This window comes from Petaurus breviceps, unplaced genomic scaffold (genome assembly GCF_028583685.1).
Source record: "Petaurus breviceps papuanus isolate PSGF00001 unplaced genomic scaffold, PetGlider_PUasm1.0 100, whole genome shotgun sequence".
Classification (NCBI taxonomy): domain Eukaryota; kingdom Metazoa; phylum Chordata; class Mammalia; order Diprotodontia; family Petauridae; genus Petaurus; species Petaurus breviceps.
In genome coordinates, this window is record NW_027185573.1 from 7,292,647 (window position 1) to 7,308,463 (window position 15,817).

General features: G+C 39.7%; 1 protein-coding gene across 2 annotated transcripts in view; it reads left to right on the forward strand.

Annotated features, from left to right (window-relative positions):
* LOC138170670 (adhesion G-protein coupled receptor D1-like) overlaps positions 1-15,817 on the forward strand; it is a 476,753-nt gene that overhangs the window by 399,367 nt on the left and 61,569 nt on the right. For both annotated transcript variants that reach the window (XM_069100393.1, XM_069100969.1), the window contains one exon: positions 13,415-13,481. In XM_069100393.1, coding sequence (XP_068956494.1) covers positions 13,415-13,481 — 67 coding nt within the window. The remainder of the gene's footprint in view (positions 1-13,414; positions 13,482-15,817) is intronic.

The following is a 15,817-nucleotide window of genomic DNA, read 5'->3' on the forward strand; positions in this document are numbered from 1 at the left end:
TCCTTCCTTCCTTCCTTCCTTCCTTCCTTCCTTCCTTCCTTCCTTCCTTCCTTCCTTCCTTCCTTCCTTCCTTCCTTCCTGTATTCATCCCTTCCTTCCTTCTTTCCTTCTCTCCTCTCTTTCTGTCTCTCTCTTTGTCTCTGTTTCTCTCTCTGTCTGTTTCTCTGTTTCTGTCTCTCTCTCTCTCTCTGTCTCTCTCTGTGTCTCTCTCTCTGTCTCTCTCTGTCTCTCTGTCTCTGTCTCTCTGTCTCTCTGTCTGTCTCTGTCTCTCTCTCTCTGTTTCTCTGTCTCTCTCTATGTCTCTCTGTCTCTCTGTGTCTCTCTGTCTCTCTCTCTGTCTCTGTCTGTCTGTCTGTCTGTCTCTCTCTCTCTTTCATTAATGCCACAAGAGATCTATGATTCATCAACCTTGAGTCCTCCAGGTCCACCTGATCACATGGTCTTCATGAGTTGTTGGGGTAGAATATGGAACCGGTGGCTGGGTTGCTAGAAACAAACCTTTCCAGGGATATGTAGATCAATCCTTTTCCTAGTTAAGGAACTTAAGTGATCCCCTGAACTTGTCTTTGTGAGTTGCCATATTTTCCAGAAATACTGGCCCCAGAATATGCAAGCAGCCCTGAAGGTGTCAAGGATGAATCCCTGTCCCCTAGCTGACATAATTTATTGTTTGCACCCCAAACTGGGCTCCCTGTATCTCCTTGGGAGTCAAGACAGGTGGCAGTCAGTTTGCACCAGACTGAGTAAGTGCTTGTGCATCTGAGACCCTTGTAGATAAGCAGATCATCCTATCTTCATAGTCTAGCTGTTCCCAAGGGAAGAGAAGGAGCTTTTGCCACCTCAATTATTCATGATTTCTCCTCCCCTGCCACTCCCATTTAGGTGGTTTCTATTTCTTCTCCTCTCTGGAAATTTCATAAATATGCAAGTTTCTGTTTGCGTTGTGAACTCTGCTCTTTCTTATGCATGCTCATTTCTCTTGTAATAAATCTAGTTGCCACATACTATCTCATGGACTTGCAGTATTGTTTTTGGTTCACAATAAATGGTGGCAGAGCTGGGCTATGATGAGAGAAAGTGACTCAGACTGGCCCAGGGCTTCAGATTCAGGGTTAGGTACCAGTATGGGGCCTGTTGGTACCCCACCTGTATCAGATCTCTGGTTTGGGAAATTTCACTTCTCCACTCATATCTTAAACACCCCTCTCTTGGGTGAGTTCCTTATTACAAGAGAAATCAGGTTATCTGTGGCTAAGTAGAAAAAGTTAAGGCCTTTTGTTTTTTTAAGGGTATACCAGCTGATGGGGATTTGTAAGTCTGGTCTGGATAATTGAGTTGCATGAGGAAACCCTCATCACGTCTCATGTGGACTACTATAATATAACCTCCAAATCAGTCTCCTTGTTTCCAGTCTTTTTCCTCACCAATCTATCTTCCATGCACCTGCCAAAATAATCAAAAAATGTAGTCTGACCACGTTACTTCCCTGCTCAAGAAGCTTGATCTTGACATGGCCAAGGCCTTTACATCACTTCCAAATGGTTTCTATATCATGCCCTTTGCCCATCATCCTTATTTCTGCCCTACTGAACACTTTGGACTCTGCCTCTGGGTCCCCTAGCTCTGATAAGGGAGATGTTGCCTTATCTTGCCCAGGCTCAATCTTATACACCATGTCCAGGTAGTCTGTATGCCATGCCAAAATAAATTTGCCCCACATCCTTTTCTTTCCACATACCTCTTTACATGTTATCTTTACCCATTAGAATGTAAGCTCCTTAGGGCAAGGACTATCTTACTGGCTTGTATTTTCATCCTTAGAACTTACTGTAGTAAGTGCCTGATAAATGCTATCTATCTATCTATCTATCTATCTATCTATCTATCTATCTATCTATCTATCTATCTACCAATTGTATCTAGTGACTTCCTATTGCCTCTTTGTTAAAATACCTATTTCTTGGCTAGATATTAAGTTCCATTGATGGACCCTTTGAATACAGCCTACCTTTCCAGACATTTCTTATTACTCTCCTGCACTCAATTTATATGCCAGCTAAACTGACCTACTTGCAATTCCCTGAGCTTTGCATTTTGTCTCTTGCCTTGGTACATTGTACCTTGGTATATAAACCTTCTTTACCACAAGACTAAGCTCAGGTTCTATTTCCAGAAAGCCTTTCACAATCCCCTTGGTTCGTTCTTTTCCCTCTTCAAATTATTTTGTATTTCCTTGCCCATTTATGGTATCCCCTTGCAGATTCTAAGTTCTTTAAGGGCAGGAGTGGTTTTGTTTTTTTGTCTTTCCAGCGCCTAGAATAGGGTCTTTCTCATTTTAATTGGTGTAGGAAACTTCTGTTTAGGAACTGACCTCAATCAATAAGTTCCATACCCGCTGTGCAACTGGTTCTCTTCTTCTCTGTCTGATTCTTCTCATTCTGCTTTGCTGAATCATCATTCATGTTGTATTTCCTAACTGTGAATATCTTCCAAGATTCTCTTCTGGGACCTCTCTTCTCCTCTCCTCTCTTTTTTCTCCTTTCCTCTCTTCCTTTCTCCTCTCCCCTCCCCTTCTCTACTTTTCCCTGTTCTTCTCTCCTCCCCTTCTCTTCTTCTCCCCCTCCCCTTCCATCTTCTCTCCCCTCTCTCTCTTGTCTCCTCTCCCCTCCCCATTTCTCTTTATACAGATATCCTTTCCACATCACAATTTTTCTCATCACAGTTTTGATACATCATTGGTTGGCATAAGAAATTAAACTGGAATTTTGGGGGAGTTTTGCAGAAGCCATAGACAACATGTGAATGCCGGCAGATGACACAGAAAAAGTTTAGAAACTCAGAAATGCATAAAATATATGCATAGTATTATATAATCTCAACATATTTTATTTTTTAATACCATAATAATTCAGACTTCTTCTCCGGTACAAAAAGAATACCAAAAAAATTTTATGTTGATTTTCTAGATATGGGGGGGTGCTGTGTCTCTAACCCCTGTGATGTGGAAGGGATAATTGCTTTCTTTCTTGTCACTTTATGAACTCCCATGGGTTTAATAAAGCTCTTTTTGTAGGTAACTCAAAGATCTACATAATGATCCCCAGTCTCTTCTCTAACCTTCTATCCCACATAGCCAACTGTTTATTACACATTTCCAATGGAATGCCATGGAGAGATCTCAAACTCAACCTATCCCAAACTTACATCATTATCTCTATCACTCTTCCAAATTTTCCTTTTACTGTTGAAGGTGGTGCCATATTTCCGGCCATTCTGCTTTGTGCCCTTGACCTTATCCTTGATTCGTTGTCCATCATCCCACATAGATATTAAGTTGAGGAATCTTGTTCCTACTTCCACAACATGAATGAATGAAACAAACTAAACTGAATGAATGTAATGTTTATTAAATACCCACTATGTGCAAATCACTGTGCTAAGTGCTGGGGATATAAATAGAAAATCAAGACAGTAGCAAGGGGCTCAAATTCTGAAGGGAGCAGAGGGATGGAGAGGATTTTTGGTCCTTAGGGTGCAGAGGCAAAGCAGATGGTAAGGGTGCTTCTTTAGCATATTTTCCACTGATAAAATCATACAAATTTCTGATGTCTAATCCTTTGACAATGCCAAATGCTTTGATAATAAGAACTTTCTTTTCCGTGTCTTCACTAGCTATGGCTGAAACACTTTTACGAGCATTTGCCAGGCTGCATCTCCACAATTCAATTCAATAAACATTTATTAAATATTTACTATGAACCAGACACCATATAAAGTTCTTAGGACACAAAAAAGAAACCTAAAGATAGTCCCTGCCCTCCAGGAGCTTACAATCTAATGGAGGAAGACAACATATAATTTAACAGTGGTTATGAGCATTGAACTAGAAATATTGCTTCTCCCAAGACTCCTGGAATGTCTCTATCAGGGTCTTAGGGGAAATGATGGTCAAAGAGGTGGTGGTAGATGGACTTGCCTGACACATACATCTCTTATGTTTCAATATCTTCTTTCTGCTCACATAGCTACCATCTTAGTTCAGGTTCTGATTATCAGAGGAGATAGTATTCTGAGAAGAAATGAATCTGACTAATGTTTACTTGTATATTAATATGTAGAGCTATCTCAGAGACTTTAGACCACAGAAATTTAACTTTGTAAATTTTTCATTGTTTAACTTGCTCGAAAGTACCTGAGATGGAGTTGTTATATACTGCATACGTGTGTGCTCTATTATATCATAAATAATATGCACTTTATATATGTTATGCTACATTCTATCCTCATTACTAATCACCTTGATGTATAGTTATGAAAATATAAAGGTGGAAACTAGCCAGACTCTTCTAGTAATAAATGATTCTAGCTTGAATTGAATGAGTCATACTAGGGAGAATTAACTCATTACAAGGGGCCTTTGTCAGTAAGAGACAAAATTAGGTATAGGTTTGCCAAACTTTTCTTTAAAGATATTTTTATTTCCTATGGCTGTAGCTTGAGGCTCTATATTATCATTATAAAACAAAGAACATAAAACCAGCAGGTTGCATATTAATAAAAATGATTTTTCCCTCCTGAGCTATAGCAATCGACCTGGAATGTTTGATACGATCTATTTCCTTACCCCATACTGAAAAAAGGAAAGAAAAATTTGGGATAGTGTCCATTATTTAAAATGAGTCTGTTAAAAATCTAAGTAAATTATACATTAAAGAATAAATTGTGAGTCCAACACAGCCTTTTGAACCTTATTATATGGTGAGAGGGATAAAAAGAAACTGTTAATTACTGTGACCACATATAATACATATGGTTACCTCAACTTTTTAAAGATGAAAGATAATTGTAAGAGCCCCCTAATTGGACTACCTGCCTTAAGCAGCATCCCACTCCAATCTATTCACCTATGGCAGCAAGCACCCTAGCATACCCAGGATGGCTGCTAGCAAAAATTCTTTGATCTGCTTTTCTAAAGGAAAAGATCTCAAAAAGGGGTTAACAATCTTAGTTTAATCAAACATATATCATTTACCTATTTCAGGGGGAAAAATCAGCACTTTGAATTTCAGAGAATACAAACACATTACAAGCAGGCAAAAGAACACAGAGAAAACAACACAATTCAGCAGACCAACAGACAGGGCTTCTAACTGTCTGACTATCACATACATACAATTAGTCACCAGAGAGAAAAGCACCAACTTCTGGGTTTTCAAAGCTGGGGGGCTCAACAGCTGCCCAGAGTCTCATCTGACCAAATTACACAACTCTTCCCAAAGTGAGCCCCAAAGCAAAACCTCACATCCTGGTAATATATAGCTTTCTCCAAGATCAGAGAACATTACAACCCTGGTGACTCACTACCCAATCACAAAATAAAAAGGTGTGGGCATTCTTGAAAAACAAGCCTCCTACCACAGGCTATATGTGAGCACTTACAGTTTATTAGGGGGCAGAGTATATTTTCAAATCAGGAAAGGTTCTCAAATTCACTTAAATTTATAAAGGGGCAGGGAAAGCTTCAAATTCCTATTCCCATTACATCACCACAAAGCTTTCCTCAAGGGTAGATTTGACCATGTGACTCCCCTACTCAGTAGAGTTCCATGGTTTCTTAATGCCTCTGGGATAAAACACACTTTCACTGAACCTTTATGAAGTCCTTCACCTACCTGGTCCCACCATATCTTTTTGGTTTTATTGGATATTTCTCTGATTTATGCTCTGTCATTCAAGAAAACTGGCCTTCTCTTTGCTCTTTACCATTGGTTCTTCATCCTCTGGTCCCTGAGCCATATACATGACCATCCCCCAAACCCAAAATGTTTTTGCATTTTTGTCCTCAAAGAATCTCTTTTCTTCCTTCAACATCAAACTAAAATGGTACATGAAACATTCCCTCCAAGTGTTAATAATACTCTCCTTCCCAGACTAGACTATATTATATTATTTTGTATTTATTTATATTTTGTCTCTTTATAAAATAATTACATATTTGTCTTTTTTATTTGAATAAAACCTCCTTGAAATTAAGGTTTGTTTCTTCATCCTTGTATTCCTATATTCAGTGCCTAGTACAGTGACTAGAGCATAGTAGGTACTTCATAAGATCTTGTTTATTGCTGGTTATTTCCTCACAACCACTTTTGTTGTCCTGGACCTTTTGACAATGATTCTGGTGAAGCCTATGGACCCTTCTTCAGAATAATTTTTAAATTTTTTAATGCATGCTTTTAAATGTATGAAATTAAATATGTAGGATTATAAACATACTTATATATATAAACGTGTATGTATATACATGCATACTCATACATACATATATGTATGCATACATATGTGCATATACTTGTATTCACATAGCTGTGTTTATGTGTGTATATGTGTATATATATGCATATTTATATCTATCTATCTATCTATCTATGTTTCTATATCTTAGCTCATAGATACCATCTTAATAACTGCCTTGCAAGATTTACTGGGAATCACTGAGAAACTGTGACTTTCTCAGGATCACATAGCTATTATGTTTCCATGGTAGGATTTGAACTCGGGTTTTCCTGAGTCCAATGCTCTCTATCCATGATTCCAAAGGTGCTTCTAATGAATGTATATTGAATTGAATTGAACTGAACTAGATTTCTAATTTGACAGGATCTACTCTTCACCATTGATTTTGGTGAACCTGGGCTCAATTCTCCATCATGCTGAGCCTTCAGAGGAGGAATTTTAATTGGGACTTTTAAATAACAAAATCAACAAGTTGGGCTTTTTTTGGGTGTTGTTTTAAAACTCTGGCTTGTGGTCTTCAGTGATATTAATTTCCCTCACCAATTAAGGAGCATTCTGAAAGCTCTCACCTCAGTGAGACTTCTGCAAGCAGTTTAAATAATTTCTAGGAATGACAGATGTGGGATCAGTGTAAATATATACATTAGGAATAGGCATATTATTCTACCCTTGCCCTGCAGTGACTCATTAGGAAAGAGTGGCAGTGCCCTGGAGGTTAGCCTGGGATGAAGTTTGGAATACATTTGCCCTGACCCCATCTCATTATAATTAGTCCTTAAAATGTAATCTCCATGTTTTCAAATCAGAGTTTTCAGGAAAGAGTGTCCTGTTGATATAGGAACAGCACATGAACTGATTCTTTAAAGAGCAAGATGAGTTCTCAGCATTTCATTCCTCAGGATTTCATGAAGCACAGGAGCCTTGAAGGAAGACTGGGCCAACAAAGAATCCAAGAGGGGACCTTAAAGGAACCTTCCTCTGCCTAATACTAGAACAAAAATTCCATCTGCAGCCTATCCTCATGATCCCCACGTAGGGTCTTCTGAGCCTGATTTGAAGACCTCTAGGGATGGTCACCTCACTACCTTCTAAAGTGCTGTTTCACTTTTGGACAGCTCTAATAGAAAGTTTTTCTTTACCAAGAATCATAATCTTTTTTTGGTAATGTTTGCCTGTCACCCCCTGGGGAAAGTAAAATGAGTCTAGCCCTTTATCCTTATGATAGTATGATAGCCATTCAAAGAGACAGAGAGGTAGATAGATAGGAGAAAGAGAAAGAGTGAAGGGGACAGAGGAGACAGAGAGAGGAGAGGGAGAGGAGAGAGAGACAGACAGACACAGAGACACAAGAGGAGAGACATAGAGAAAAAGATAGAGAAGAGAGACAGAGAAACAGAGACAGAAAGGAGAGAGACAGAGACAGAGAGAGAAAGACAGCAATAGAGAGAGAAGAGGGAGAGAGGGAGGGAGGGGGCAGAGACAAAGAGACAGACCGATAGATGTAAAGGCAGATAGAGAGATAGGCAGACAGATGGAGACAGTTGGCAGATGTGTAGAGGATGGATTAGAAATGGAGCAATTTGAGGTAGGAGAACAATTAAAAGGCTACTTCATTAGTCTGGGAGAGGTGATGCCCTGGACCTGAGTTTGATGGTAACTGTATGAGTATGGAGAAGGAAACTGATGTGAGAGGTGGTATTGAGATAGAAATGGCAATATTTAGCAACTGATCAGCTCTGTTAGCTGAGGAAGAATGAGGAGTGAAAGTTGAATACCTAGGAGACTAGAAGGATGGTGTACACAGCAAAAAAAAAAAAAGAAAGATCTGAAAAGGGGTTGATTTGGAGGAAAAATTATAAGTATTTTCTGCCTTCTTTTGTATCCTCTTTGCTTAGTACAATGCCTGGCCAGTAGTAAGTGATTAATAACTTTTTGTTGATGAAATTTTGAGTGAGTTCTGCTTTAAATATTAGAGTTTGAGAGGCTTCTGGGACATAGAGTTCAAAATATCCAACAGGTAGGTTCATTATGTAGGACATGAGGGCTTTAGGAGTCATCTACATGGAAGTTATAATTGAATTATGGGAGTTGATAAAATCACCAAATGAGGGAGTGCAAAAGGAGAGAAGAAGATGGCTTAAGATAGAGCCTTGGGGGGATACCTGCAGTTAGGGGTGTGAGGTGGGTTAATGAACCAGCAGAAGAAACCGAGGAGTGATCAGATGGGTAAGAAGAGAACCAGGCAAGAGTAGTGTCATGAAAATTCAGGAAGGAGGCAATAAGTATCCACATGCAAAGGTGGTCAGCAGTGCCAAGGTTAGTACTAACATCAAGAAGGATGAGGACTGAGAAAACACCATCAGATTTGGCAGTTTGGTAATACTTAAGAGAGCAATTGCAGCTCAATAACGAGTGCAGGATAAAGGAGGAGGTTAAGAACCTGGGAGTCTAGAAGAATTGTGCTGCAGTGGATAGAATTAAGGAAATTCAGAGGATGGATGGGTTTGGGTGAAAATGTAATGTAATCCCTACCCATCATACCTGTTTATCTTGTTCTTTCTCTTTTCCACTGAAAAATGAGGTAAATGTGAATATGTTGGGGTATAATAGTCATTGTCTGCTGCCCTAGTGAGCAGAGTACATATTGTGGTAATCTGGGGGACAGGACATGAAGTCGTGGGTTGGGTATGGAAATTTGCTTACATGGATGCTGAGTTTCTGAGTGAGCTTCCATTATAACTGCCCCAAGGGGCTGAAGGTTGTTGGACCATTTAGGACCAGCTGTGGGAAGGCAGAGTGAGAGCATGTTGCTGAAGTTGAGTTGTGTTTGAGAAAAGCTCAGAGTTGACTATGGTGGAGTCTAGGGTATGTTGTAATCCATCATTACATCCTCTGGTTGGTTAATCACCCACCCCTTGGACTCAAGCCATCCATGGCCTTCATTTTGAAGACCATTGCTCTAGATCAGGGATGGGAATCCTGCAGCGTTGAGGACACATGTGACCCTCTGGGTCCTCAAGTATGGCCCTTTGACTGAATCCAAACTTCACAGAACCAATTTAGTTAAAGAGCTGCATTTGAGTACCTTGGGGGTTCAAATGTGGCCTCAGGCACTCACTAGCTGTGTGACCCTGGGCAAGTCACTTCACCTCTGTTGGTTTCAGTTTTTTCAACTATAAAATGGGAATAATAACAGTACCTACCTCCCAGGGATTGTTGTGAGTGTTGAATGAAGTAATATTTGTTACGCTTAGCCCAGAATCTGAAAGGTGTTTGATAAATGCATATTCCTTCAATTTAGAGTCTTAGTTGCCTGGGGCATTGAGAGGTTAAGTGATTTGTTTGGGATTGCACACTCAGCATATATCTGAGACAGGGCTTGAAGCTGGGTCTACCTGATTCCAAGGCTACTCTATCTGCCATGCCAATGCTGTCTCTAATGTCTCTTGATACAGGCTAAAATTGCATTAAATCCTTAGGCCAGTCAGTCATCTGTTCCCTGCTAACCAGAATCCTTCCTCTCTATTTACTCCTTGCACACTTTACTAGACGAATGTCATAAATTGTTGGGTTGGACTAGATGATAGCCAGGGACCTTTTCAACTCTAGAAGCCACTTCTCCCCATTCTCTTCTTTCCTGTGTTGAATGTCTCAGTACCCATGCAAATTAAAACTCCTCTTAATGATTTCACACATGTCTATACCTATCTATGTGAATAGCTTTTCAGTGATAGATTGATTGAAAACATGATATAACAGATTCTCTGCTCCTCTGTCCTGGCCCCTCTTCTAGAAACTGAGAGAATTGATTTCAGACATTCTATTTCGTATTCATTGTCTTTTTTTTAGATGCATATGTTTGTGGGAGGTATTTGGGAGTCTGGAGGAGGTTAAAACCTGCTTCCAGATGCTAAGCCATCCTTAGGTAGTGTGGACTCTGGAAATTTCTATTTGGGAGTCTCCTAGATATAGAAATAGTAGGAATAATTTGCATTTATATAATTTTAAAATTTGCAATTCCTTTTTTGGGAGGGACTAGGTGCATTATTCCATTTGAGTCTCATAATGGATTTTTGAGGTAGGTATCACACTTGACAGTGAGGAAGCTGAGAATCTGAGACTTTGAGTGCCTGACCTTAAGTGATTTGCCCAAGGTTATACAACCAGGAAGGATGAGGGGCTGAGTTTAAACCAAGGTTTCTTAGGATGCCACTCTCTCCAGTTCAGCATGGAGTTTCTTTCAGAAAATAAATCAAAACAGCAACAGAAATAATAACATTCCAGGGATGGCCCCAACTCAGGGTTAAAAAATAATCTCCTCAATGGTCCTTGCAGGGTATTTTACTGGGAAGTAACTGAAATAATTGAGTAGATAGAGAAAGAACCCCCAGAACAAAGTGAGGAATAATGAGATTAATAATGGTGAAATCAACAATGTATTTATGCAGTACTTTAAGGCTTCAGTTAATAAAGCCACAAACATGTATTAAGTGCTTACTGTATGTGCCAACTTTATCATGTGTTAAGTATTGAAGATACAAAGAAATCCCAAACCATAATCACTACTCTTAAGGAGCTCACATTCTAATGGGAGAGATAACATGTAAATAACTAAGTAAAGCAAATATCTATCTATCTATCTATCTATCTATCCATCTATCATCTATCTATCTATCTATCCATTCATCTATCTCTTTACTCATCCATCCATCTATCCATCCGTCCTCTATCTACACATGCATATTTGCACATATACACAGATATTCATATTTACACACATATATAGTATGTATATGTATATATGCACATACATTATACATACATATATACATATATATGGAGAGAGAGAAAGGGAGGGAGACAGAGAGAGAGAAAGAGAGACAGAGAGAGAGAGAGAGAGAAAGAGAGAGAGAGAGAGAGAGAGAGAGAGAGAGAGAGAGAGAGAGAGAAAATAAGCTCTTAGGGTCAGTGAGAGTCACCTCCTGTTTTTGTTTTAGTTTTTAACTTTTTGGATTGTAAGCATCCTAGACCATGGAAATGGCTTTATCTTTGACACATAATATCTGTTTTGGAGAGTCTTGAAAGGTTGTAGAGAATGAATGAAATGTCTAGTCTGCCATTGCTGTCCACACTATGGAGAGAAGAATGAAAGAGACAGAGGAGAGAGCAAAAAGAGAGAGACAGAAAGAGAGAAACACAGAGACAGAGAGAAAGAGTGGAGAGATTAAATGGAAGGTAATTTCAAAGGGCAGATAGAGTTAATTTCAAAAGGCTCCACAATGGATAGAAGACCGGGCCTGGAATCAGAAACATTCCTCTTCCTAAATTCAAATCCAAGCTCGGAACTGAGTGATCCTGGACAAATCACTTAACCCTGTTTGCCTCAGGTTCCTCATCTGTAAAATAAACTGGAGGAGGAAATGGCAAACCACTACAGTATAATTGCCAAGAAAACCCAAAAAAGCATCACAAAAAGTAGGACAGGACTGAAAAACAACCTCTCAAAGAGAAGGGGGTGGGAGTGGGAATAGTGCCTAGAAAGAACTCTTGTCCAAGGTAGTATTTGAACTGGTTTTCCAAGTGATCCAAGAGAACCAAAGCCAGAGTGGGGGGCACACAACATTCTTAGCATGGAGGGCATCCAGTTCAAGGACTTGAGATGCAATATTGTTATTTTCAAGGAAATGCAAGCAGGCTTTTGAAACTGAGTTATAGAGTATATGGTGGAGAATCAAGTATTAGAACACTGGAAAGTTAGGGAGAGCCCAGGTTATGAAGAGTTTAAATGCAACTCTTGAGGTAGGTAGTTCAGGGCTTTTTTGTTCTTGGCTTTTGCTCTAGATTTGTGATGTTGTTGATACAGGGAACTTCCGATGTGCGTATGTGTGTGTGTGTGTGTGTGTGTATGCATCCATGAGTACAGATCATCAACTCTTCTGAACTGTGACATTTTTGAGAATTGTTTGGGGCACTGAGAGATTGAGGGTCCTATGCTGGGACGTACAGCCTGAGTGGGCTAGAGCTAGACCCCTGAGCCTGAGTCTTTCTGACAGGAAGTTTAGATCTCTATTTCCTATGATACTGACTCTTCATTGTAGGTCTGATCATTCTTATTTTCTAGACAAGGCGAATGAGGTTTAGAGAGGTGACCTGAACTGCCCAAGTACAGATAACTATTAAGTATCAGAAGGATAACACTTTACTCTATGATGTTCTTTTTAAAAACTTAATTCTTTAAAAGAGTCCACTTGCAGTTACCTGGGGTCATACCCTGAGATTCCCATGAATCACTGTTTGTAGGTTTCTGATGATGCTCTCCAGTACCTACAATGCCTGGCCCTAATACTGTTCTGGGAATAAGGTTTTCAAAGTCAAATAAAGAAGTTGAATGTGATTTCAGTACAAAAACCGAATCACACTTGAGGGGTAATCCTGCTCCATTGTGGTGTGTGTGTGTGTGTGTAGGATGGACAGAGATGTCCAGCATTAGACCTTCATTGGTAAGGGATGTTCAGTATGTTTTTTGAATGCAAACATGAACAATATTTTTGTTGTTTTATTAGTTTAATATTTTCCCAATCACATGTAAAAACAATTTTAACCTTTTTTTCAAATTTTAAGTTCCAAATTCTCTCCTTTTCTCCCCTCCCTTCCTCATTGAGAAGGCAAGCAATTTGATATAGGTTATACATGTTTAGTAATGCAAAACACATGAGTGAACAATATTTTTGAAAATATTCTGTAAATGAACAGCTGGTCATAGATTTCATCATTCTCATTTCTGCCTGCTTGTGGCTTCTAGTAATGAAAGACTCTGGCTAAGTTCCCTCTTCCCACTTCTCTCACCTCCTGCCCTCCCCTGTACCCCCCTCCAATATCCACCTTGAGCAGGTTGCACAGCTGAAGGGCCTCCCTCTCAATCATTTTTTAGACTTTGATGGTCTCCAGAAAGGAAGGTAAGTGTGCCATCAATTCTGCAATGTCTCTGGTTGCAAAATTGAACACCCATGCAAGAGAACTTCCGCTGGCTTGCTAATTAACTGCACCACTAATTGAATGACCTTGTTCTCCAATTTGCAGCTCAGGGCTAGAGAGTAACTCATCTTTTCTCTTCTTGCAGTTGCTGGCTGTCCTTGGGGAATGGAGCCATCTGGGCCTTTGTGGCCCCAGCCCTGTTTGTCATCATGGTATGTGATTTCCAGTTGGGGGTACATGGGAGTGACAACATTTTTTTTAAGATTATGCTTTTCTGATATTTCTTGGTTTTGCATCACAGTCATTTCCATATTTAAACCATCCCTTCAACCCCTTTAACCCTATTTCATAACAGAGAAAAACAGTTGAACCAAAACAGCTGATGCAAGGGTAGGACTAATAAGTATAAACCCAGTCTAGCACCTGCAGTCCCCCTGCTCTGTATCAGGAAGAGGGAAATGCATTTCATCATCTCTTCTCCAAGTCAGAAAATGGTCATGACATTTAATCACAGTCTGCATGCTTTTTGGTGTTGTTTTCATTGACATTATTACAGTCATTTTGGAAAAGGCAGGAGAGCATAGTACAAAGCCAGTCAGCCTCAAAGTTAGGAAGCCCTGGGTATATAATTCCTGCCTCTGACACATTAGCTGTGTGACCCTGAACAAGTGACTTCACTTCCACGCTCCTGGATCATCTCTCTAACTCTACGGGTTACCTATGAGTTGCTGATTTGCACTGCTAGAAAAGTTTGCATATCGGGAATTCTTTGTGAGGCAGTTAGGTGTTGCAGTGGAGAGAGGTTTAAGTCTACAATCAGAAAGATCTGGCTTCTGATGATTACCAGCTCTATGACCCTGGTCAAGTCATTTAATCTCAGTTTGCTTCAGTTTCCTCAACTGTAAAATGGGGATAATGACAATACCATATAGGGTTGGAAGTGTCCAATGAGATGGCATTTGTAAAAATCACTTAAAACAATCCCTGGCATATAGTAAGTGCTATATAAATGTTTATTGTATCCCCCTTTTACTATTGACATTACAATCTAGACTCTTCCCCCCAATCTTGAAAAAAATTATTTCTATAGCATATATTTCCTCCCCCACCACACTTACTTCACTATATACATTAGTACTTATTCATACAAGTTATCTTACATTTCTCTGAATTCCTTATTTTTCTTAATTGCTTTGGTATCATTGTAACCCATTACACTGGTATAGCATAATACTTAGCTGTTCTTTAATCAAAAGGCCCAGAGTGAACACATTTTAGAGATGGGCAAACCAAGTCTCAGGAAGGTCCAGTGGCTCACCCAGTCACACAGTGAAGGCTGAGCCAGAGATAGCCCTCTGAAAAAAAGACAATGGCCACTCCTTGAAGCATCCCAACTTTAGTCAGAGAGAAAGGATCACCCAATGAGTCCAGGTTTATCATGAGCAAATTTGACTGCCTCTCCTAATAAACCTATTGGTAATAATAGAGGTATGGTAGAAGAATTAGATTCTAGGCAGGATTTGGATTCAGGAAGATTTGGGTTCAAATCCTGCCTCTCACTTGCTATATACAACCATGGCAAGTCAATTTTTTGGAGCTTTGGTTTTCTCATCTGTAGAAATAGGGACAATAGTACCCGAAGCACCTGCCTCTGTTATGACAATCAAGAAACATAATATTCATAAAGTGGTTTATAAACTTTAAAGCATTATAGAAATGTCAACTGTTATCATCAAGGTCCCCAGAATTAGAAGTAGTCTTGTTGGTATGCTCTCCAAGGGATCTATGATGGAGATGCTCTCCATCACAGGTACCTTGGAGAATTCCTTTGAGACCTTAGATCATGTTAGTTGGACAATCAATCAACAAGCCTTTATGAAGTATCTAATATGTGCTAAGTTCTTGGGATAGGAAGGGGAAAAAATTCAACTCATGTCTTCAAAGGACTTGTATCTTCATGGGGGAGATGGTAAATATATACATAGGTATATGCAAGATACATGCAGACATAGCTAGAAGACAGTGTAACCTTAGAGGAGAAGACACAAGTGACAGAAGGGAGAGTGGGTATAAACCAGGAAAAGGGCCTCTGGCAGAAGCTTAAGTGAGCTAAATTTTGAAGAAGTCATGGATTCTGAGAGTGGAAATACCCAAAGCTCTCTGCTTGGCACTGGGCAAATGCAAAATTTAGATAAGACCCAGTACTTGTCCTCAAAGTGCTTACAGTCTGGAAGGGAAATAAGGAACGAACACAGATCATTATAATATCCAATACTCCGTGATAAGTGCATTGAGGAAAGGAAAGCATTGAACAGTTTGAGGGGGTAGGTAATCATGTTGGGATGGGTTGGAATTCAAGGAAGCCTTCCTAGAAGAGGCAGACTTCCCCCTGAGCTTCAAAGGCTGGGTAAAAATTCAACCAACAAAGAAGGACCTTCCTCTCTATATTCCTGTTGTAGGGAACAGCCTGAGTACAAGGATGGAGGCTGGAGATGCCAGAACAATGTTAAGTTTGGCTTGGTTATCTCTCTCTCTCTCTCTCTCTCTC